Source organism: Cheilinus undulatus, linkage group 17, assembly GCF_018320785.1.
Source record: "Cheilinus undulatus linkage group 17, ASM1832078v1, whole genome shotgun sequence".
In the NCBI taxonomy this organism is placed as follows: Eukaryota; Metazoa; Chordata; class Actinopteri; order Labriformes; family Labridae; genus Cheilinus; species Cheilinus undulatus.
In genome coordinates, this window is record NC_054881.1 from 4,581,835 (window position 1) to 4,605,516 (window position 23,682).

At 40.0% G+C, this 23,682-nt stretch overlaps 1 protein-coding gene across 11 annotated transcripts in view; it reads right to left on the reverse strand.

Moving 5' to 3' along the window:
- Positions 1-3,471: 3,471 nt before the first annotated feature.
- Positions 3,472-23,682, reverse strand: part of LOC121524964 (calcium/calmodulin-dependent protein kinase type II subunit beta) — a 91,209-nt gene continuing 70,998 nt past the window's right edge. For 4 of the 11 annotated variants that reach the window (XM_041810609.1, XM_041810605.1, XM_041810608.1 and 1 more), the window contains 5 exons: positions 23,058-23,106; positions 17,897-17,972; positions 13,923-14,017; positions 13,587-13,841; positions 3,472-10,903 (listed from right to left, as the gene is read on the reverse strand). In XM_041810609.1, coding sequence (XP_041666543.1) covers positions 13,588-13,841; positions 13,923-14,017; positions 17,897-17,972; positions 23,058-23,106 — 474 coding nt within the window. In that variant the 3' untranslated portion in view covers positions 3,472-10,903; position 13,587. Of the gene's footprint in view, positions 10,904-13,586; positions 13,842-13,922; positions 14,018-17,896; positions 17,973-23,057; positions 23,107-23,637 lie in introns of all 11 variants that reach the window. The other 7 variants (XM_041810607.1, XM_041810610.1, XM_041810606.1 and 4 more) reach the window with 3 other exon arrangements.

Consider the following 23,682-nt stretch of genomic DNA (forward strand, 5'->3'; position numbering starts at 1 on the left):
CTGGTCTCCAAGACACGTTAAGAGGGGATGTGAATAAAATACATGTTTATGAGATTAAACAGTCATTGCATTCAGTTTTTAATCACATTTTACACAGCGCCCCAACTTTTTTGGAACTGGAGTTGTACAAAACAGACTCAAATGCAAATATAAATGCAGTTCAGCTTAAAAAAAGTATATTATGACGGCTAAGAAGATCCATGATACCATCAGGTTTCAGTCCACCTGATCTCCTGAAGTCTGGGTCTAACACATACAGCGTACTGTTCCTTGTTTTTCAGTGTCTGCAGATTGATATGTTCTGCTTCAGTGCCAGATGTTCTTTATTCACAGCACAGAGCTATAAATGTCAACCTTTGTCCCAACAGTGATTATGTAAAGAGAAACATGACCTTCACTGAAGAGACGTCCTCACAGTCTCAGGCAGTGAGAGCACTCGGATCAAGTACTACTACATGTACTACTTTAGTTAAAGTACTAAAACACTTATATTAAAAAAAACACGTTCAAATAGTGCTTAATAAAAAGTTTGTATTATTATGAGTATCCAAAAAAGTAAAGTGCTTGTTCTAAGATAAACTTACCTACACCACAGTTGTCTTACAATTAATCTCATGTGTTTTCTGTAGACTTACTGTAAGTTCCTCTATGTCAGTGTCCTTGGCTGTTCCCCTAATTTGTTCATGTATTCTGTAAGATTTTATGTGCTTTTATTGTTTTATACGCCCTGTAATCAGAGTGTCTGTGTAAGAGGGAGCCTGCATGTCCTGTCCGTACTGATAAAGGTTATGAAAATAATAACATCATTATAAAAACATATTTACTTCAGATCTGTACTGAAGACCGCAGTCAGGCAGTGGGGTGGTGGTGCTTGCAGAAGTACTCTTCATTTATGAACACAACGTTTTTTAGGAGACAAAACCAGCCCAACTGCAGAATTCAAAATAAGGTTAAACCTCAGCTACAATGTACAGTGTGTCCAAGACTTTAAGGCATGTTGGGGTCAAATATTGAGGTTCAAGTAATGGCGAGAGAGCTGTCTGAGGGCACCGCCAAGTGCTAAGGAGGACTGGCACAACCCCGGTCGGGCTCTGGACGTCCTTGCGTATTACCAGGGGCATGGGAGAATAGTCAGGCTGCATGGTGGAGCAGGGATTAGCACTGTTGCCTCTCAGCAGCCTCACAGTCAGGGTCTTTCTGTGCACCCCACCGCGACCCCCAACAGCATAAGCAGTATAGAAAGTAGATAGATGGGAGAACAATCTGTTGTAGAAATAACAATGGCTACACCTTCAGAGCCAAGAAAGGGGTGGATGTGGCAAGTAAGAACAGCCTTGGGTTCCATCTGGGTGGGTAGTAGGGTTGCGTGGATGACCCAAGAGTTTGAATTCTACTAGCAGTCTAATATCTATCACAGAATGATGACAGTTTTAAATGCAGGGCCAACTGAGGTGTAGAAGGTCACAGGAATTCAGAGTTGGATTTAGCATTGCCCCTTATGTGCAGAGAGTTCTCCAGAGTCTCTGAATCGTTTGATGATATCATGGACTGTATACGGTCAAATCTCTAAATTCCTTGCAGTTGCACGTTGAGGTATGTTCACTGTTGGACTCTGCTCATGCAGTCTTTCATAAAATGGAGAAACTCTCGCCTTTAGTGATTGTGGATGACTGAGCCATTCAGGAGGACTCCTTTAAACACCTGCTACTAATTAAGCTACTTACCTGTAGAATGGTGCAGGTGGGATATCACAACTCCCCCAAGCTTTTCTTGCCTCTGTTCCAGCTTTTTTGGAACATGCTGCAGACATTGAATTCAGAATGTGGATATATTTCATAAAAACCACTAAGGTTTATCAGTTTGGACTTTAAATATCTTGCCTTTGTTGTATTCAAGAGAAAATCGGTTGAAAATGCTTTGCAAATCACTGCTTTCTGTTTTTAATTAAAGGTCACATTTTATGCAGAATATACTTTTTCAGGCTTTCCTAACACAAATATGTGCCCCTGGCCTGTCCACAACCCCCCTAAGAATCAGAAAATTCCATTCCCTCGCTCCCAATCTTTCTCCCCCTTTCAAAAAATGTGTTAAAAAAAAAAGCCATTCTCAGATTTTCCCCTCCACAAACCACGCCCCCTACAAAACACGCCCCATCGATCCATACAATAAATGAATTCTAACCCTAACCAGTGGAATTTAAATGCTAAACATAACCTAAAGCTAATTAAGGCCTATCTAAACTAATGTGAGCGGATGTAGATGCGTGTTTGCACATGTGCAGTACAAATCGGGTTTCCAGGGCGGATCGGGTAGCAATAAGCACATCCATTTCCTGAGAGGGGCCTGATCAGGGGCGGAGTCAGACAGCACATTAACATTCAAAGCCACAGACACAGAAACAGCTCGTTCTGAGCAGGGCTGAAACAGAGGGATTTTTAGACCTGCAAAAATCCAATACTGGAGTGTTTTTTCAGAAACAAATTTCACAGGCATGTTTTGGGGACCTCTGAGACGGATATAAAACTTGTCTTAAAGGGGACAAATATGTGACCTTTAAATTTTACCTGCGTCCCAACTTTTCTGGAACTGGGATTAATACAACATAACTAGCAAACAGGATAACATACAAATTTTTACTGGCACCTCTTTATTTCTGGCTTTGCTTAGGAAGCATAATCACTGCATCACATTTACCTGTAAGCAAGTATTATGTATCATGTAAATACATCACTAAGCTGAAGGGTCTCATCAATATATCTATACACTGATCATTTTTGCCAGTATTTACCTGATGCAAATATTTCTGTATGAGTGTGCAAGGGACAAAATTATGTTCTAGTGCAATTTGTCCTGCAGAAATGGCTTACAGTTCATTGTGTACAATACTTTTAGTACTGTCAGCACTATGTGTAGCTAGCATCTTTGTTGAATATACTGTCATTTTGACAGATTGAAAAAGTAAAAGTTAGCAGATATTCTTTAGTTGTTATTTTGTAAAAAGGCAGTCTTTAAAGTATGTTTGCATCATCACATCAGGGTTAAACCACTGTGTCATCTGCATAGAAGAGTATTTTTTCCCTTCCACCTGAAAAACGAACACTATTGGGATAAAAATGTGCACTTATTCAGCCTCCACAGAGGAGTTTTAGAAGCCAGAGGCATAACATGGACTAACCAAGAGAGTAAAGTTCAAGTATTAAGTATAGATTTTCTCAGTTATTGCCATGTCTCCTCTGTGTGTTAATGTAATCGTATTAACTCAGTTCAACACCCATTGATCATCTCTATTGATCCCTGATTTACCCTTTAGCTCATGAACTGGTTTGACTTTAGTTCGACTCTGCCCTTGTTGGATTACAGCAAGCGTTCAATAAAATCAGAGCAGGAAATGAACACCAACAACCAGCACTGGATCGCTCTGTTCTGTGTCTGTGAGTGCAGATAAGAGAGAGGACTGAGGTGCTCTCTGCATTGTCATTTTATTGGTTCACACACTGATTACATCTGATCACATTTGAATATTGATAAGACTTGGAATGCACACCAGAGAGAGGAATCATCATTATCAATATCATAAATGTAAAAAAAAAAGAAATCTCGGTTTTTCACACAGCAGCGTTCTCACCAGTCTTAAGAAAATAAACCACAGCGCTCTTCTTTAAGTCACAGCCAAGTAATAATGTGTGGAATAACGACTGTTTGCCAAAGAGGACAATGACACTAAGTGACCAGTAATCCTGTTAAAGCGCCGACACTTTGAGGGCTTGGCCTGGACGTGGAGGAGGGCTGGTCTAAATGTGATAGAAAAAACACCAGGCAGATCCTGCAGTGTGCTTTTTATGATGATTATCCATCAACCAGGGTTCTTAATGGGACTAAAACTCAGGCCTCATTGTGAATAATAGCTGTCATTTATGTTTTAAGTGTTCTACTTCTGATTAGCACCAGTATTAAACTGGAAACTAATCACGACTGACATGCTGACGTCTTACCTTTGCAAAAAACAAAAACACTTCTGTCACGTTAGAAATAAAACATTTCCAGCACTTTCAACCTCATACATGAGTCAAACGTTTGTTTTTCTAGAATTATGTTCAAGAATCTTTATTTTCTTTGTTTATACTTTGCTTTTTGATGGTTATGCATCTGCAAACCGATGCTTATCTTACTACATTTATTATAAAAGCAGGCAGGAAAGCTAAAACAGGAAGTGGCAACAAACCTGCAACCAGTCATCATTATGGCAGTCATAAATAAGTTTTAAAGACTACAACAGCCATCATATATATTTATTGAAAACAAATCCTTATTGTGTAAACTTTAATGTAATGTGCAATGCATTTTCATATGTCTTATCTACTTATTTATTTATTTGTTGTTCCTAATATGCATTTATGATTCTGGAGTGTGTCGTTACTGTTGTCTCTGACATCCTGCTGTATCTGTACATGTTTGGTCTGGGTAGACTGATCAAACTGAGCTGCTCTTTAGGGTCAATAAAGTTTTATGAATCCTAATCTGAATAATTCAGCGATGTTTCAGTGCATAATGGTTGTTTTTTTCCAAGACCAAGCATTAAAAAAACTGCCCACAGTAGAAATATGTTTGCCATCTGTTTATGTAATGACTAGTGGTGACATACCAGGAACCTGACCGGCTGTTCCGGTTCATAGACAGAAGATGAGTACTCGAAAACCAGGGTAAGGGTTAGGAGTAAAAGACATGGGACTGAGCCTAGACCAGTGCTATTTCCATCAACTTTAACAAGGATTAAAAATGTTTGTTGAATTAGGCCTTGTCCACACGGAGATGAAAACAATATATTTCCATTTCATTTTCAAAAAGTGTTCCATAAATACGGGACTGTTTCAGGAAATATCCAAAAAGCACGGGAAATCTTAAAAACAACTGGAAATGCTGTAGTATATATGCTAAGCCTGTACGTAGCGCTGCATTGCTGCCATGGAAATGCACCAAAAGTGAGAAGAGGATGGTTGCCCTTCTTGTGGTTCTCCACGGTGGATTTCAGAGCATCTGGTGTGTGCTGTTCATGGTGGTGGTAAAGGAGCATCAGATTTTCCTGTAAAAGCCTTAAAAAGCTCAATAGCTTCTGCCGTGAACACAACCCCATAATCCGCCATTGTTGTTTTGGTTCGACATGCACATGCGGGGTAAGTGGCCTACGTGATGTGTGACATAATCATTTCAAGAAAGATGCGGTTGGCTGTCCACAAAGAGACGAAACGGTAAGCGTTTACATATTTGATCGCTCTGGGACCAAAAAGTAGCGTTTACAGCCTCCTAAAACACTGTTTCTGTGGGGATGAAATGTCAATACAACAAAAAACTGTGGCAGATACTCCTGAATTAGTCTCCGTATGGACGAGGCCTTACTTATTATAACCAAACATAGCTTATTGGTGACTAAACTCTCATGAAAACTACATTTAATTTCATTGAACAGACTAAAATGAGGAAAAATATGTTAGTGCTTGACTGTTAAACTCCATGATATTTTTCACCATGTGTATAATCAGTAATCAGAGAGTGGGGAGAGAGCATTCATGTTATGTAAGTATATTCTTCAGGATATTTTAAAGACATATAGTAAGTATTGCTATATAATCGACATCAGCTAATCTCACGCAAGCGCTGTTGTCTAATCACTCTCATACTGCCACACCTAAACTGCTCTAGCCTGGCTACACTTCACTCTCCCTCTGCAAGCTGCTTTTTTGTGAACCGCCTCCACCCCAGCTCCTCCTTTATTCTGATTCTGACTTAATGTCATTCTGTTGTTCTGTTCCTGCTTGATTCTTTTTACCATGTAGGCTCGTGGAAGGGCAGGGGGATACCAAAACGGCCACTGCTCCAAATCTAAATAACGGCAATAAGTGCAAAACACTAACTGCTAATAAAGAAAATTGTTATAACTTTGAATCATGTGCGTTTCTTGAAAACTTGAAGATGGAAATAGAAATATTACAATCAATTAAAAAACAAAAATAGAGACAAATTACCATCCCAGAAGATAACCTCAGCATTAGAACAGACCAAAAATGCTCCTAAAATGTGGACAATTACTATTGTTTTTTTTTTTTTTTTTTTTTACTACAATAATGAATAATGGTTGCAGGTTTGTAGCTTGCCTTTTTAACAAACCTTGCCCGATAAAAGTCTGGTACTTGAATGAGGTGAAAAAGTATTTTGCAAATCAAAAAACTGTGCAGGAATACAGTTATGAGCTTCTCCATTTCCCTCCTAAACACCAGTCTTATGAAACTTAAATGCAAAGTGTTTTCACATTTCATGTCTTTATGTTAAAGATGGTTTTGGCTGTGACATTAGCATGCCTAATATGGGAATTCTACCATTTTGTGAGCCAAAGCAATCATAAATAAGGCTGTAAAGAAGTTAGAACTATGGTCACTGAAGGCCTGAGCTGACCCTCTTCATTTTGTCTTTATCTCTCTCAGCCTCTCTGCTCTCTCTCTCTGCTTATCAGCATCACCCTCACCAACGCCCATCCCTGTCCTTTGAACCCTCTTCTCAACTCGCATGTTGTTTGAGTTTGGCGCCCTCTTATGGGCAGTTTGTGCAGACAGCGAGGGTCTTCAGGGATGCATGAATCAGGGCTGTGTTTGTTTACATAAGAGGATATTTTATTCATTAGTTACAGTGTTTGAAGGATTGAACGGACCATTTCTAGGACAATAAAGATTATTCATACCAGCCACCAGAGATTAATCCTGGTGTTGTGCGAGAAAGCGTGCAGAGGAAATCAACTTCTGAGGGAAGTATCTGGCTCTTAAGCTGCTCAGTTTTTAACTATAATCTGCAGGAAGTCTTTTACTGTGTTTGTCAGCTGTTTTGTGCTGAGAAGTGGGAGTAGTTTAGCTGTTCTGTCCTGAACTTTTCCCTTACAGTTGGCTCTCATAGTGTCTTAATGTAATGTCACTTTTATAGCTTTTTAAGGAGAAAAATCTCATGCATCTTTCTGCCAGATGAAACCTAAAAAAATCAATCTGCTAATGTGAAAACTGTGGTAATGAACCCGATAAAAGGACTGCTTTCTGAAGTTTGAATCTTTAAGGTTAATTATTTTTGCCTGGAGTGTAATAAGAAGTTGGTAGAGCCTTCATGACTGATAAGGAAAGCCATTCCAGAAGTTCCTGAAACCTGTGGTCTATCTGATCACCCGCAGTCATCCACTCCACTCATTTAAAAAAGGGAATCTGATCCGGTAGCAGTTTATGAAAAAATAAGCTTCCTCCTCATGTAATTATTACCTCAGTTAGCATTTTCTTATCGAGTTTATGGACTCAGTCTTAGGTTTCTTATGGTCCAATTCAGAGCCAAATAGATGATAAAGGAAGGTATTTAGGATGCAGCTACCTAAGACTGACAGGTAGCTACATATGCCTTCTAAGAATGCCCTGCTTAGGCTTCAGTTATGCTTAAAAGACCAGAAACTGTATAAAACATGGACATAGCCTCGGTGACATCACCCACTTGTTTCTGAAGCCAAACGATGGCAGTCACCATAACGGATTTGTTGTCCTAAATGAACTTATTTTCAACTCAGAAACAAACAAAAATGTGAATTGGAAGCAGGAATTTGGTATCTTGGACTGGCGGCACACTAGATGACTTTAGGCCCCATTTCCGTCCAGATTTACAGCCACATGGAAGTCAGATGGGGGGCAGGAAGTGATTAGGAACCAATGGGAATGAAGGAAAGTCTGTTAAAGCTTTAGGTGGACTTACATGTTGCAGTTATCATCATAAACTTCTGCATAGACTTAGTATGATTCCAACATGTCACCAAAACGTGACTGACAAGTCAAGAAGAATCTGATACTAAGAGGCTAGCTGCGCCTCTTTAACAGCTTTTCCCCCTCTGTCTTTAATAAACATGCTTTTAATGGAAATGCTGATACACTATTAGAGACGTATACCATTGGGTAGGAGAGCGAGAAATGACACACGTTCACAAACAGGCTGGCTTGTTTTATGAATGACGGAGCTGGCTCCTGTTTGAGAGTCAGTTTACAGTTCCTACTTCCATTTTTCTCTTCATTTAATCCACATTTGAAAAGTCTGACACTAAATGAAAAAACTGTTTGGGAGCCAGAGACCAGCTCTTATTACTAGGGATGCATGCAGTTAAATGGTTAAATTTCTTGGTCAAATTAGACGGTGTGAGATTTATGAGTCAGTAAGACTGATTACCTTCCATTTTGTTTAAGCACGGGCTTGAAATCTTGGTCTATAATGCTCTTTTAAACTGTAATGAACCTCCCACCACCAGAGGCTGCTGGTGCTTTAGTTCATGGCTGCAGGATTCCTGTCTGAGCTATGTCCACTACTTCACATAAATACGAGAAGCTCAGCGGTGGCTAAGCAGTTAGCATGTAGTCAAAGCACAATATTAATCTGCAAAGAGGGACAAAGGCTGGAAGAGCTAGCTGCTAATGTTAGCCATGCTGTATCAGGCAAACACACCCACTGTGAGGAATCTGACTGTCTTCTAAGGATTTTCTCCTCTTTAGACTGGTTGGTTAAACGAAATTTAAAGGAGCGTTTCGCTGAATAAGGAAATAGACGCTTAGGAACATTCTTACTTATTACTGAGCTGAGCTAAATGATCTAAAAAGAGACTGATTTCCTATCACAATAAACGAAGCAGGCTGGACATTGGAAACACAAGCAAGATCAGGGTTAACTGTGATGAACCGCGATAGACTGTACTGAACCAAACCAGACAGCTCAGTGGAAACAGACCATATATGAGTGTTGTCTGAGTCCGCTTTTCTAGACTTACGACAGACAATGTTTCTCCATTAGCTTTTGAAAGTTCTTGTCTGAATTTGTCACTAATTTTAGGACTCAAAAGTAGCTTTAGAATGATTTTTCCCCCAAATTTGACCCCTTGACATGGCTATAAATGCACAAAACGTTGCTTCTCCATGCAGATATCACTTCCTGCCCCCCATTCAGAGTTTGCTGCAAACAACCTGTTACTTTTATGAATCTGGCTGTTAACATGTTTATTCCTGCTGTAAAAGGGAATCTAATTTTGCAGCCTGGCTGCAACTACAGCTTTTTGCACATTTACATTGGTTTCATTTTTCAGCACTGACATTCTGAGGAATATTTTGCAAAGTCATTGTTGTTTAAACCCATGCTAGCCACGTTTAGCATCCAAATTTTGCATAATACAACGCATTTGTTAACAAGCTATTAGCTAGTAATACAGCATTTAACCAACCCCTTCTTGTCCTCAAATACTACTATTCATTGACATTTGGTCCATTCAGACTCCAAAAACCAAGATGGTAGCAGCCAAAAGGCAAAGTTTTTGGCTTCAGAGTGGTAGTAAATGAGCTAATGGGTGATTTTTGGATGGATACGTCCATTTTATATATACAGTTGCTGGCCTTCAATGGACAGACGCCTCTGTGTAAGAGTAAAACTTGATAAATCAACTTTTCTTATAAATTTAAATGATTTAAAACTGTTATAAGACTTTAAATTTGATGTAAGGTAAAGTTATTCCAACACTTCTTAGCTATACATCCTCTTTTTTAAAATAAAACCTTTTAAGCTATGCATATATCATATATATCTACTTAAATCTATTCTAATAAAAATAAAAGAAGACTTAATATCTTGGCTTTTGTCTTGGATAGAGTAAAAGAGCATTATTAAAACTTATCTGGATCCAGCAATTTCTTTAAAAGGCATATTCTGTCGTCATCCTCACGGTACCCTCGTATACTACACTATCATATAAACACAAAAGTTTAAGTTTATGCACTTACAAAGCCCAGAAAATAGAGGCAACAGATCATAGCTCACCGACAGTTCAGTCCAAAAAGAGAAAAATCAACAAAATGCACGATAACACCCAACTTAGCAATGTTATTAACTTGGAATATCATGCAATTAAATACCATCTACAGCATATTTGTAGTCAAGTCACCACGATGAAACTGTAAAATTTACATAAACAGCGTGATACTATAATTTCAACCATTGTCATAATCTCAGTAGTTAACTTGCAATGTTCAGTACATAGAGAATCAGTCAAAACGACAGATATATCTTAGCATGCTGCATGGTTTTCACTGTCTCACAGAGCGGCTCAGAGGGATCTGGGCGGACACACTGAGGCGTTGGTTCGGGGTCAAATACACTCCAAAAGAGGAAGAGGAGGGAAACAAATCAAAAATAAAAAGCTCCATTGAATAACAAACAAATTAAACACACCCACTGGTCTCTCCTCTGTGAGACACGTGGTGTCGTTTGTTCATTTCACACAGGCAGCCTTAGTCGTGCAGAAAAAACAGCCACGGGTAATAAGAGACATGCTCGTTATAAAAAAAGAAGAAGATATCAGGAGGACTAATAAATATACTGTACAGTGTAAAGAGCACAACCACAGACTGCAGCCAGAATAATACGAGATTAAGGAACAATAATCAGAGACGTAAAAGGGCAACAGGAGAGCGCCACGCTGCTCACAATCAAAGGGGACCAGAATATCCAGGTGTTTTTGGGCATCCGTAGCCACAGACTGAAGCCATGACGCGGGCTAAAGAGTTTCCTTTTTTTGGCTGATATGCCCTCTGCTGTAGCGTGGGTTTTGGCGATGGGAGTGTCAGTCTGTGTTTGAGGTTGTAAAGACAAAAAAGAAAAAAACAGAGAGAGAGAGAGAGAGAGAGAGAGAGAGAAGAGCCAGGTGGGTGTGCAGAGCGCAGGGGGACGACCACGATCCCTTAAATGAGACTCTTCAGACTCCTTTAAGCCACGCTCCATCCACCTGCACCTCTCTCTCAGTGCTGACACACTCTCTTGGATTATCCACTTATTCTGCTCCTCTCTGCCTCCTCACAAGTCTCTGCAAAGAAATGAGAAACAGAGATTAGCTTCTTCTGCAAATTATGAGGTTAAAGCTGCAATAACCTGCACCAGAAACATGATATGAGAGGTGGAAAAAGCACTAGACTATTGAACTCAAGTAAAAGTACTGCTACTCTGGCTAAAATTTACTTGAGTGAAAATAAAAGTACTGGTCTTTAAATCTTGTCAAGTAAGAGTTAGTCACTTAAAATGTACTCAAAGTACTGAGTAGCTATTTTTCATGATGAAATATGACCTGTCCTCAACGTGCAATAACAAGAAACTAGGACTGCAATCAGCACTGAAGGGCCCTCACAACCCAGCACATGCCAAGAGGGGTTTTTTGTAGGTCTGGTGATGATCCATATGCAGATCAAGACTCATAAGCCTAGGTTGAAGAGCATGCAAGGGCAGAATGTTTAAAGGCATTTTAAAGGACAAAATCAAAATTCAGAGGAGGATATGATCAGTTACCAGAAGGGGGCACTGCGACATAGTGATGATATTGATGCATCAATGTATTCAGAGTCAAAGGGTGATCATCCCTGGTAAGTTTTGTGATGATTGACATAAGCACTGGCTCTTATGGGTTTGGCCCCAGGTTATATCACTGAGATGCTGACCCCTTACAAGCCCTCACGCAGCCTTAGATCCTTGGGCGGGGGGCTCCTGGTCGTTCCAAAGTCGAGACTCAAATCTAAAGAAGACAGAGCTTTCACCGTCAGGGCTCCTCGACTTTGGAACAACCTGCCCGCAGAGATAAGGCTAGCAGACTCAGCGACTTCTTTAAAATCACTCCTTAAAACTCACTTTTACAGAGTTGTTTTTATGTGAAACTTCCTTTAGCTTATTTTTATAATCACTCTTTCATTCATTTTGTTGCTCTCACTGCTTTTAACCTTGACTTTTCCTTCCATGGCCATCTTAATATCATCTGATTTAATGTTTATCTTCATTTAATTTTATTTTTACCTTATTTTATTCTAAATTTCCTTCCTTTCCTTCTCTTTTTTACCTGCTATTAATCTTCTTATTTTTGTTTTATTGCTAATGATGTGACGTCGTATTCTTACATGTGTGTTCATGATATAATATCATACAGTCTTTCCCTAATTATTCTTCATCATCATCTATGTCCTTCTTTTTCCTTTAATTATGCTAGTAGACATCTGTATCTCTGTTTGTGTTGACTTTAAGTTTGATTATAAGACTTTTTCTGTTTGGTTTATTGATAATTTGTTTATCTTGTGAATCCCTGAGTTCTTGCTTTTGCTATGTCTGTTAAAGCACGTTATAAACATCTGTTTTAAAAGGTGTTATAATAAAGATATTATTATTAATATTAGAGTTATAGAGAATCAAAATAGTTGACACACTTAAAAAATATAGGAAAAAGGTTTTCCAAATTTGGGCCCTGTTCACAGCCCTGCCCTCTGGTGAAAACTCACAGTTTGTACAACTTTACATCTCTATCTTAACTAGAATAAGCACAAAAAATTTGGAGACAATCAGATGAAATCTGTAGGTGGAGAACTTTCCGGTGTGACAACAGTCATGCCACCCAAAACAGCAAAAAACAGCCAAAACATGACCTTTAACTGTTTACAGTACATTTCCTGTACATGATAGAGGATGGTCCCAGGTGGCTTTTTATTTTGTCTAGATCTGATGCATATGTGTACCAATTTTCATGCATGTTGCTTTTAATCAGTCCCCATGTCACACTTGGTCTCCCATGCAATAGACTTGAACGATTCCACCAACACATGAAAGTTTCAGCTTGTGAAGGTTCTGGAAGGTTTTTGGGACTTTTTAGGCAGGTTAAATCCCCAAAACAAGTCGCAAAGTGTCAGAAAAATAATATCTAAGAATGCCCACAGATACACAAGGGTCCTCGCTCTGAGGTCAGTGCTCAGGCCCTGAATATGGACTCCCAACCTGGATGTTTATTATAAGGTTTGACCTAACCCAAAGTAAAATGCAACAGCTGTTTGTTGAGGAAAAATGGAATCATTCTCTTGCTGTGTGCATGTACTGACAGTCATGTGTTGTGAAAACCAAACAACTGGTCGTATTCATGTTGTTGGCAGAAAGCTTGGACCTCTTTGTCATGGATTTTAGTGTTCTTTTTTACATTAAAAAAACTATTCAATTACAGTAATCTGAGTAAATGTTACTCGGTACTTTCCACCCCTGGATATGATGCAGTACATGGCTCCGGTCAACAGATGAAGAGCGTGCAGTTAACTTTTAAACAGAGGCTTTTAATTTATGCCTGCTGTCATTTTTCCATTAAGCTTTGACATTTTTGCCTGGGTGTGTCAAAAATAGCTCATGATTTAATTTTTTTTTTTACCCAATTTGACTGGAGGGCAAAGTCGTAAAGTAAACTTTGGCATTTGATAGGGCCTCTCTATGCAGAAATAATTTCCTTCCCCACATCTGCAGCTCTTCACTGAGTCATCTGCAAACAATCTGCTCATTTTAAGAACTTTGCTGTAAACATGTTTATTTCTGCAGTTAATTCCTTGTTCTTTGCAGCCTAGCTCAAGCAGACGATCGTGGAACTGCAGCTTTTGCACATACATGGTTTCGCCCAGCCTGGCTAAGCTTTGCATGAAAACGTAGCATCATAGTGGCGTAGTAATTTCTTAATTGCGTTCCAGTATTCCTTGGCCTACCTCATCCCTGCATGGGGGCAGCGGGGGCTCCTGAGCAGTGGAAGTGGACGTTTTGCCACCGGCTGTCCCTGCGGTGCCATACTCTGGTCTCTTCTGATTGGCTGGAGCGAGGACGGCCCTGCCCGTCCACGAACTGCGTCAGGCGTATGTACGCGATGCAGGCGGCATCGTCCCCGATCATGTGCACGTGGGGATTGAGGATGGTGGTGTGGATGGGTTTGTTGTTCTTGGAGAGGACTGACGGGAGAGAGGGATCTTTAGAACAAAACATTGAAAACCGTCAACCACGCAGCGAGGAAATAAAGACAGCAATGATGGATTGAAATGTTGTCTTACGATTGTCAAAGTAAAATCTGTGGAAGTCCATCCCCTCCACCAGGTTTCCCAGACCCTCGGGTTCGAACGAGGTAAGACCGGGATCGCAGATCTTCCTGTGGAAACAAGCAGGGCTAGTCTGAAACAGAAACCACTAAAGAACTGTAGGGAAAGATGAGCTCCACGGTCTCCAACAGTGATAAAGAGAACAAAAGAAAGTCCTCTTTAAGGGCAAATTCTCAGAGGGTGATTGAGCTAGTGCTCTGTCTGTTAAAAACCCATGCTGGATAATCAAGATCTTGAATTTATGAAAAGAGTAGAAGAAGATTCTAAGAAGGGGATTTGGACTTTAATGGTTATTTAACAAATACAACAAGAAAATGATGAGCTGCAAGATCTGAGAACAGCACTAAAGGACAAATCTAATTTCAGTAAGATGGCAACCAAACTGTAAAAACAGGTCTATTGTTTCATAGAGGAACTTAAGGTGTACAAAAAAGCTTGAGCGAGACACAGAGGACTGCGGCTGGTTCATAATAAAGTCACAGTAAAGTCAGTGTGAGAGGATTGTCTCTCTCCTTTGTTAACTTTTCTTCTGCAGCCAATTGCAATGAAGTTTTAAATCTCCAAACCCAGACTTTAGAACATCAACAACATATCAGGTGTTGAAATTGAGTCATTTTACCATTTCATGAAAATATTAGCTCCTTTTGAATTTGACGGCAACAACAGGTCTCGAAAAAAGTAGGGACAAGGCAACAGAAGGCTGGAAAAGTAAGCGTAACTACTGAAAAACAGCTGCAATTAAGAAATATGGCCTTTTGTTTCATCTCATTTGGATTATTGTAATGTCGTGCTGTCAGATTTTCCAAAAGGGGTCTTCAAGGTCTGCAGAAGGTCCAGAACGCTGAAGGTTGTGTTCTGACCAGAGCAGGTAAATATGAGCACATTACTGCAGTGCTGGTCTGTCTTCATTAGCTTCCTGTCAGTGTTAATATGGTCGACTAAAACTCTGACTAAAAATGTTCGTCGACAGCCTTTTTTTCATGACAAAAACTAGACTAAGCCTAACAAAAACAGATCTGTGATGACTAAAACTGACAAAAACAAAGAAGACTAAAATGTAGTTTAGTTTTCGTCAGACATTCAAAATCCATTATATTTCTCCACTGTGGGTAAATCTGACAAAAACAATGCATCTGTATCTATTCTGCCTCTCAGCTGTAGAAAGCAGGGACCCCAGGTTTGGCAGAATGCAGAGAACACACTACCATTTGGTACCAGATTTAGGCAAGAGAGTAAATGCTTGGACTAAAAGTTCGGACTAAAACATGAGGACTTCTTATGGACTAAAATTGAACTAAAATGTTTTGAGTTTCTGTTGACTAAAACTAGACTAAAACTAAAAAGGGTAGAAATGACTAAAATGTGACTGAAAACTAAAAGATATTTCATTTAAAGACTAAAAACTAAGACTAAAATTTAAAATAGCTGCCAAAATTAAGACTGCTTCCTGCTCAGTTTAGAGCAGACTTTAAGGTGCTGCTGCTGACTTATAAAACTGTGAATGGCGTTGCCCCATCGTACCTGTCTGATTTGGTGAACCTTCATGTACCTACTCATGTTTTGCGTTCCCAGGGGACCGGGCTTCTGAGTGTCCCAAAGGTTCGTAAAAAGGACTTTTCTCCTCACATGCAGCAACACTGTGGAACAGTCTACCTGTAGAAATCAGGCAGGCATCCTCCAGCGGTGTATTTAAAGCAAACCTGAAGACCCACTTGTTACTGTCGCATTTGAGTCTTGAATTGTTTTGATTCTTTTGTCCTTTTTAATGTTTCAGTATGTTTCTATATGTCTGTTGATTCTGTAATGTTTTTATTGTTAAATATTTTCATTTTTATTCTTTTAATCTTGATGTCCAGCATTTTGATTGAAATAATAAGTGTATTATTATTATTATTATTATTATCTTTATTTATTATTAATTTTATTTATCATTAATTTTGTTGATTTGCAACTTGTCAGTAACATCGATGGGAATAAAAGAATCATTTAGAGAGGCAGAGTCTCCCAGGAACACATCCCCGACCCACAGTAAAAGGCTTTGCAACCCACCAAGGTTGTTATAGTTAACCAAAACTAACTAAATAACTGAAACTAAAATTAAAAAGTCATTTTTAATACTGAAACTAAATAAAAACTAAGCTTTACCGAAAAAACAAAAACTAACTAAAACTGTATGGTGCGCTTACAAAACTAACTAAAATAAAATAAAAATGGAGACAAAGTATCCTTAGTTTTAGTCTTTGACACAACCATACTGACTGGCACTGACACCAGAGTCTGGGGAGTGTAAAATGACCTGATCTGATTGGTTAAGACTTCACACAGTGGTAGTTTTATGTCTGCAGTTGTATTCAAACATCATCATTAAATAATTAAATGATAAGTGAAGAGTAGCCTGTTTGGATATGTTTTTAAAAATGTATGATGCTCACGCAGCTCTGGCATCTACCAGTAAAAAACTGAAACTAATAAAAACTAAACTAAAACAAAGCGTTTTTGCAAAATAAAAACTAAACTAAACTAAAAAACCAGCAGATGAAACTAATAAAAACTAAACTGAAATCGAACAAAGAAAGTGAAAATGAAATAAAAATAGAAACTAATGAGAAATCCAAAACTATTATAACCTTGCGACCCACTTTTGGGTCCTGACCCACCAGTTGGGAACCACTGATTAAAACTACTATGAGAAGCCTGTCATGGATTCAGCTAATCTTGAGATAAAGTGAAGATTTTCTCTCTCTCTCGTTTTTTTCTGAACGACCAACTGATTGTTCAGTGGATGTGATTTCCTAGAAAGCATAGGCGTTAAGTCCTGTGAATTAAAGAGGAGAGGGAGCATCCAGCTTGTTCTCATGGCTCAGTTCTAAAGCCTGCATCTTTGATGGTATAGGGTTGCATTAGTGCCTATGGCGTGGGCAGCTCTAACATCTGGAAAGGAACTATCAATGCTGAGAAGTAGAGAGAGGTTTTAGAGCAACATATGCTCCATCTGGGTGCTGAACCGAGCGTTCAGCAGTCCAGAGCATCAGAAAAGGGAAAATCCAGCAAGGAAGCTTCAGAACTGTTGAGCAGCTAGAATTGGACAGAAATGGGACAACATTCCTCTCCCAAAACTCCAGCAACTACTCCGAGAGGTTTGACAATGGTAAACATGGCACTGTCCAAATTCTTTTGAGAGGTGTTGCTGCAGACAAATACAAATGAAGAAAATATTTCACAAGTAGTGTTAAAATGTCTCAGTTTCAACATCTGATATGTTGTTTATGCTCTATTGTGAATAAAATACGGGTTTATGAGATTAGACAATCGTTGCATTCTGCTTTTATTTACCTTGTACAGAACGACCCAACTTTTTTGGACTTGTAGTAATACACACTTTCTCCTGAATGTAAATATCTCTAAATATTGTGACTTTTTAAGCCAATAATTTGATTTAAATTCAATCTATATTTGTTTTTTGATCTAATGATTACAGTTTGGAGAGCCAAATCTTCGTATCTGTTGCCGTGGTTTTCCCTCAGTATGTTATCAGTTTGTCCGTCCGTGACCATGTGCTCCACTTTCTATTCTATATCTGTTATCTTCTCCATCAGCCGTGACCTTTCTTTGTGCTATTTTTACTGTCGGAAATGGGCCTCCATCACCGCGGACACACTTTTACCCTCCCCCGACTCTCTCCATCTGAAAGCATTATTCTTAATTGTGTGTGTGTGTGTGTGTGTGAGAGAGAGAGAGAGAGAGAGGATAAAAACAATGACTGGAATTACTCTGTAATCTCTTGATGCAAAGACGAACACTCATCGGTCCGTCAATCACAGTAATGGTTTCTTTACAGCTGCTGGAGAGCTTAAGTGTTCATTTGACAGCATAAAAACATACTGTAAGTGTCTGAGACATTTAGAACAAATAAGAAGGTGCAGACTCACGCGTAGGCCTCAAAGTCTCCATTGTTGACAGCTTCGATCAGCTGCTCTGTGATCTTTATGATCTCCTGTTTGCGAGCTGTGGAGAAGAAAGGAGAGATTCAGACTCAAAGTGAAGCCACGGCGCTCTGCGCTCTCTAAAACCTCCGATTCGGACTCACCTCGGACCTTGTTACTCATGGTGAGTCTTATCAGTCATCTCTCTTTCACCTGTGAGTGAAATCGCCTCCATGCTACAGCACACAGAAAAACTACTGCCATTCAAAAAAGTTGTCCTCTTCCTCCTCTCCACGAGCGCATCCTCAGCTACATTTCCTCCTTTTTATAAATTTAAACCCCCACTCAGCGGCTCTCAGGTTCTCTACCTCCATCCGTCATCCATCATTTCTCCTGGTTTGCATGTGAGGTTGCTTGAGCTCATCGTGCTATTCTGGTCGCAGTCCTTTAGATCAGATTTACAGTGTCCTTCTTCCCTCGCTGCACTGAGAGGAAGGCTTAGCTCGCTCTGATTCTCCCTCTCCCTCTCTCTCTCTCTCTCTCTCTGTGTGTAGTGTAGAGGAAGTATTTAGATCCTTTACTTATGTAAAAGTACTTAAACTACACAGTGAAAAATACTGTTACTGCCAAAGCCTCACAAAAAACCTTCAAACTATGGAAGTTAGGATCAAACTATTAACCCTCCTGAAATACCAGGACTGGACTTCAGACCATTTTGGGTGGGCTGAGGAGGATGGAGTGGCTCTTACAAGGGGGGTTGGGTGATTGAACTCACAACCGAGGTCCATCTGAAGTAAAGCCAGTCAAAAAGTCTCAGACGTCTCCCACAGCAGCATCGCCAGCAAACACAACTAACAGCGGAGTAATAACAAATATTACTCCTGCTCCAGGCCTGCTCTAGGTGTCCTCCCAGGTGACCCCTCAACGATGCATGCAGCAGATCTGGTTCGACCCACTGGGTCCCCAGTACACCCACTGACCCTTCTCATCCCCGCTCTCTGGGGCACATCAGCATTAGACACACAGTCTCACAATCCATTTCTACACTGCCGCTTATCAGGGTGACCTGGACTGATCGCAAGTCCACCAGTCATTCTCACATTTACACTTACAGCCAATTTAGAGCCAACAATTAACTCAACGAGCATGTCTTTGGTGGTGGGGGGAAGCCAGAGCACCCAGAGAGAACCCATGCATGCACGGGGAGAACATGCAAACTCTGCACAGAAAGGTGCCAACCAGGAAGCAAACCAGCAACCTTCTTGCTTCTTTTCTTGCATCGCCGTGCAGCCTCGGTCCTAGCCTAGTTGATCTCAGTCTCACAGTTAGAAGATTCATGGATTACGCTGCCAAGGCTGGTGAACTGCTCTACAACTTCCATGCTCCTTCCATTCACAGATTTGATCGCAGCATCCAAGGCGTCCCCAAATGCCTGGATCTTTGTTTTGACCCAGGAGACATGCATTCCCAGTGTTTCAGCCTCCTCGCTTAGCAAGTTACGAGCCCCCACATGAACATCTACAGTCTCTGCATCTAAAGATCCCCCCGGAATGAACTGGGAAGACGTCAGAGGTGGCGCCACCTCACTTCACAGCATCTGTGGACCAGAATATAGGGCAGACATCTGCTGGATGAGCAAATAGCTCCAGAATCCCCCAGAGGGCATCCCTACACATCAAGTTGAACACCTTCTGGAAGTCAACATTGGCTGAAGGCAACCCTCTGCTGAATTCTAGTTCAGGCTGCTGGTGCTGGAGCAGCAGGTCACAGATCCGGTTCAGCAGTATCGGGGTAAGGACCATGCCCATCAGAATACTACTGAATATGATGTGCAACAGAGGAGTTGTTTGGTTGCAGTTACTGTCAGAGTCTTACGTTTAAGGTTTTATGATAAATCTATTAAATGTTGTCTAGCTGCAGCAAGGCTGAAGAGTCTGAGACAAACTTCTCCTTCTGTGGGACATCAAGATAACCTTGTCCCATCTTAAAGATTGATTGTGTGTCCCATTATTTGTTTCTTATGTTGTCTCAGGCGCTCATGAACTCATTCACGGCCCACCTGGTGCCTCTAAGTTCACGAGGGTTCAGAGCTTAGGCTTCAGGGTGGAGATTTGGGACTGGGCCAAACAGGAGAAACACACTTTGAAAGGAAGTGGGCGTTAACCAGTCGGGCTGTCAGACTGCATTATGGTTAATGTAGGATTTAGAGCCTCTTGGTTAACTTCCAGCTGCTGTGTGTGATTAAAGAGGAGTTAGAGTTACTTAAATTGGAGTGTTTAAGACACTTTTTGGGGTCTGAATTATCAATATGCACAAACTAAGGGGGGATTCTGTTAGCCTGTGGATGCAAGACAAGCTGGACGTTACAGAGAGGATTCCTGCAGAGAGACGAAGGCTGCTTTCATGCTGACACTGCAGCTTGTTTGCTTTGTTCCGATTCAGATGCTAAAATGATTTATTGTTTTTTCTTTTGGATGGTTTTGTGTTCACACATGCCTGTAAAGGGCTGCCTCTATCTTTACACCACAGCCGGCTGTTCCCTCTACCTACACGAGGATGAAATTATTATTATTATGAAAATTTCAAGTATTTCCCAAGTGCTGTTAAACAGAGCAAGAAAGCTTTTGGATGCTAACATTATCTTACGTGGCACACAGAAACAAAATTATTCAACAAGAACTCCCAGGGTCTACATGCTGATCCCCCTGATGCTAACAGTCAGTCCAGTCTCCTTTTTTGCAGCCTGCAGTCTCTGACTCGTCTTCTGAGGAATCCCAGCCCATTCTTCTTTGGACTATCTCTCCAGCTCCTCCAGATTTGATGGCCTTCTTGCACAGACCTTGGTCTTCAGTTCACCCCACAGATTTTCAGTGGGATTCAAGTCAGGGCTTTGGTCAGGCTGGTCAGTAAGGTTCACTTTGGTCTTCTGGAGGTACTTCACATAGCTTGAATTTCCCTTGAGACTTGTTTGTCAATTCGATTCAAGTAGGGTTATTCGTATGGAAATCATTGGTTTCATTGCCAAAGCAATGGGCAATTTATAACAAAATTAAAGCAGAAGAAAGTATTAACTATATATTATGGTAAAAAGTAGAATTTCAATCTGAAAAGAAAAATATATATGCACAAAGTCCGTTTCAGGTGACTGAAGTTCATCTTTGCTCACGACTGCTCACTAATATGCTGCAACATTTGCACAGTGTTGACCTTCACCCAGCAGATATGGAAACTCATGTTCATCCTCATGGATTGTTTTTATTTTCTGGTGAAAACGTAAAGAAACGTCTCTGATGTAATTGCACAAAAGATAGATGGTTAGAAGGTGCAGCCCTGTTTCAACCTCCTGTTGGCTGCAGCGGGTGCACAGTCTTTCCTCTGTAGGGACCCAGCTTTGTCTATGGAGTTCTGTCTCGATGTTGTGTTTACTGAGTCTGTGCCTGGTCAAGCATTTCCTCAGCTGTGGATCAGTCACAGTGCTTAAGTATTAAGGGACAAATAGGGTTTGTTTTTTGGTCGATTCTTGCCAATGAAACGAGTCTCTATACCAGGGCTATTAAACTCAATCACAGCAGGGGCCGAAATCTGAATTTAGGTTTAACCTGAGGGCCTAACAGGGTCAAGATTTAACTGAAAACTGTCAACGGTGTTTTCACAGGTGATGAATTTTAGGGGAAATTAAACAGGGATGATAAATGATTTCAAGATTTCTAAAAAAAAAAAAAGTCAAAATGATTAAATATCACAGCATCAATAAATCTGAGATAAAAAGTCAACTTTATAAGTCCTATAGGTCAAAATACAAAATTAAAGGTCAAAATAAGGTTTTTAAAAAGGTAGATATATGAGACAGAGAGTTAAAATCATGAGTTTAAAGGTCAAGATATGAGATAAAATACAAAATCAAGAGTTTAAAAATTCAAAATAGAAGATAAAATTCAAAATTGTGACTCTAAAAGGTCAAAATATGAGATTAAATTCTCGATCAAGAGTTTAAAAAGTGAAAACATAGGATTAAAAGTCAAAATTAGGAGTTTAATTGATTTAAAATGAAAAACTGTAAATCTAAAAGGTCACAATATGAGAAAAAAGGTCAAAATGATGGAATTAAAGGGTGAAAATATGAAATAAAAAGTCAAATCCTAAGTTTCAGTCATATTCTTGGGATGCAAAATGAAAATATGAAACGAAAACACAAATTAATTTCTTTTCCTCATCCCTGACTTTTTATCTAATTATTTCTTCTCTAGACTTTTCCCGATTTTTACAACTTAACAAGAAAAGAACAGAGAGGGGCATTCCTTTTCGCCTTTCTTGAGGAATCTCTGTGTAAAAACGGCTAGTGTGTGACCCCACAAATGCACTTCAAGAAGAATGGTCAAAAATTCCCATAAACACACTCCTAAACCTTGCGGAAAGCCTTCCAAGAAGAGTTGAAGCTGTTATAGCTGCAAAGGGTGGACCGACGTCATATCAAACCCTATGGATTAAGAATGGGATGTCACTTAAGTTCATATGCAAGTCAAGGCAGGTGAGCGAATACTTTTGGCAACATAGTGTAACTTTGTAGACCCCTCTCCTGCTTTTTTAACATCAACAATTCTTTTCCTCCAATCTAAACTGAGTTTTAAGACTGAAAATAAACCCTAGTTTAAAGCTTTGAGCATTACAAAGTTAAAGACCATCATTGCACAACAGTAATTTCTGCTATGGCTCAACAAAAAGGCCAGTTCTAAGGGGGATCATCATTTAGACCCTGGTAGTTTTTGTTTTTTGTGAAATAATTTTGTTTCAGTGCTAAGTAAAATAATGTTAGAATCTGAAGTAAAACTAGGATGTTTGGAAAAGTTATTTGGCCTATAAGCCAACCTAAGAAATGAGTCATCGGTTGACTTGGAGTAGCAAAAGGGTCAAATGCTCGATCAACATTTGGGCAATTTGTTCTGTTAAAGTTTTGACATCATTCACAAAAATATGTCAGTTAACAAAACTTGTAAATCAATGCATGAGCAGAGACCAGTCCTGTGAAAAACAAACAATTTTAGTGGACATACTGAGACTTATTCCACTGAATTTTTGCTCCAAAAGTCCATTAGACTCCAAAAGTATCAAGGAAATGGTTTTAAATTGCTAGGAAGCATCTTAGAGCATCTATGTTTGTGCAGCCTACCTTTAACATCTTCATCCTCGATGGTGGTGTTGCTGCTGTCGGATGATTCCTGCAAAATGCACAGACAAAAACCCAGATTAGCATCAAAATAAAACATGCATTCACACAAACAGTGAAACAAACACAGAGAGAGCATGCACACTGAAGTTTCTACCATTAAATCTACTACATGACTGCATTTTTGCACAACAGGTTTGCCAAAAAGTACAGGACAGACAGCTGCACGTTTGACTGGGCAGCACACGGACTGGCACAATCCCAACCTACGGATTGATCCGCCCCCGACACACACAGAGTTAATCTGCCGACACACACGGACGTCTTAGCCTGCAGCGAGAGCCACTGAGCTCCACCAGTCTGAACACAGAGGGGCAGTATACGACCACGAAAAAACGCCTCACAGCTCCAGCCGCTCTCATCCCTCCCATGCAAACACACGCACACAGCAAATACACACACCCTGCAAAGAAACGGGCTCCTCCAAAGAGTTCAAAAAAGAGAGGACGAGGATGGGAAATGAAATAAAAGACAAAGGGTAAGAAAGAGATGGAGGGAGCGAGGGGCGGACTGGAAGATGTACCTTGATCCCATCTACTGGGTTATGGATTACAGTAGTCTGAGGCTC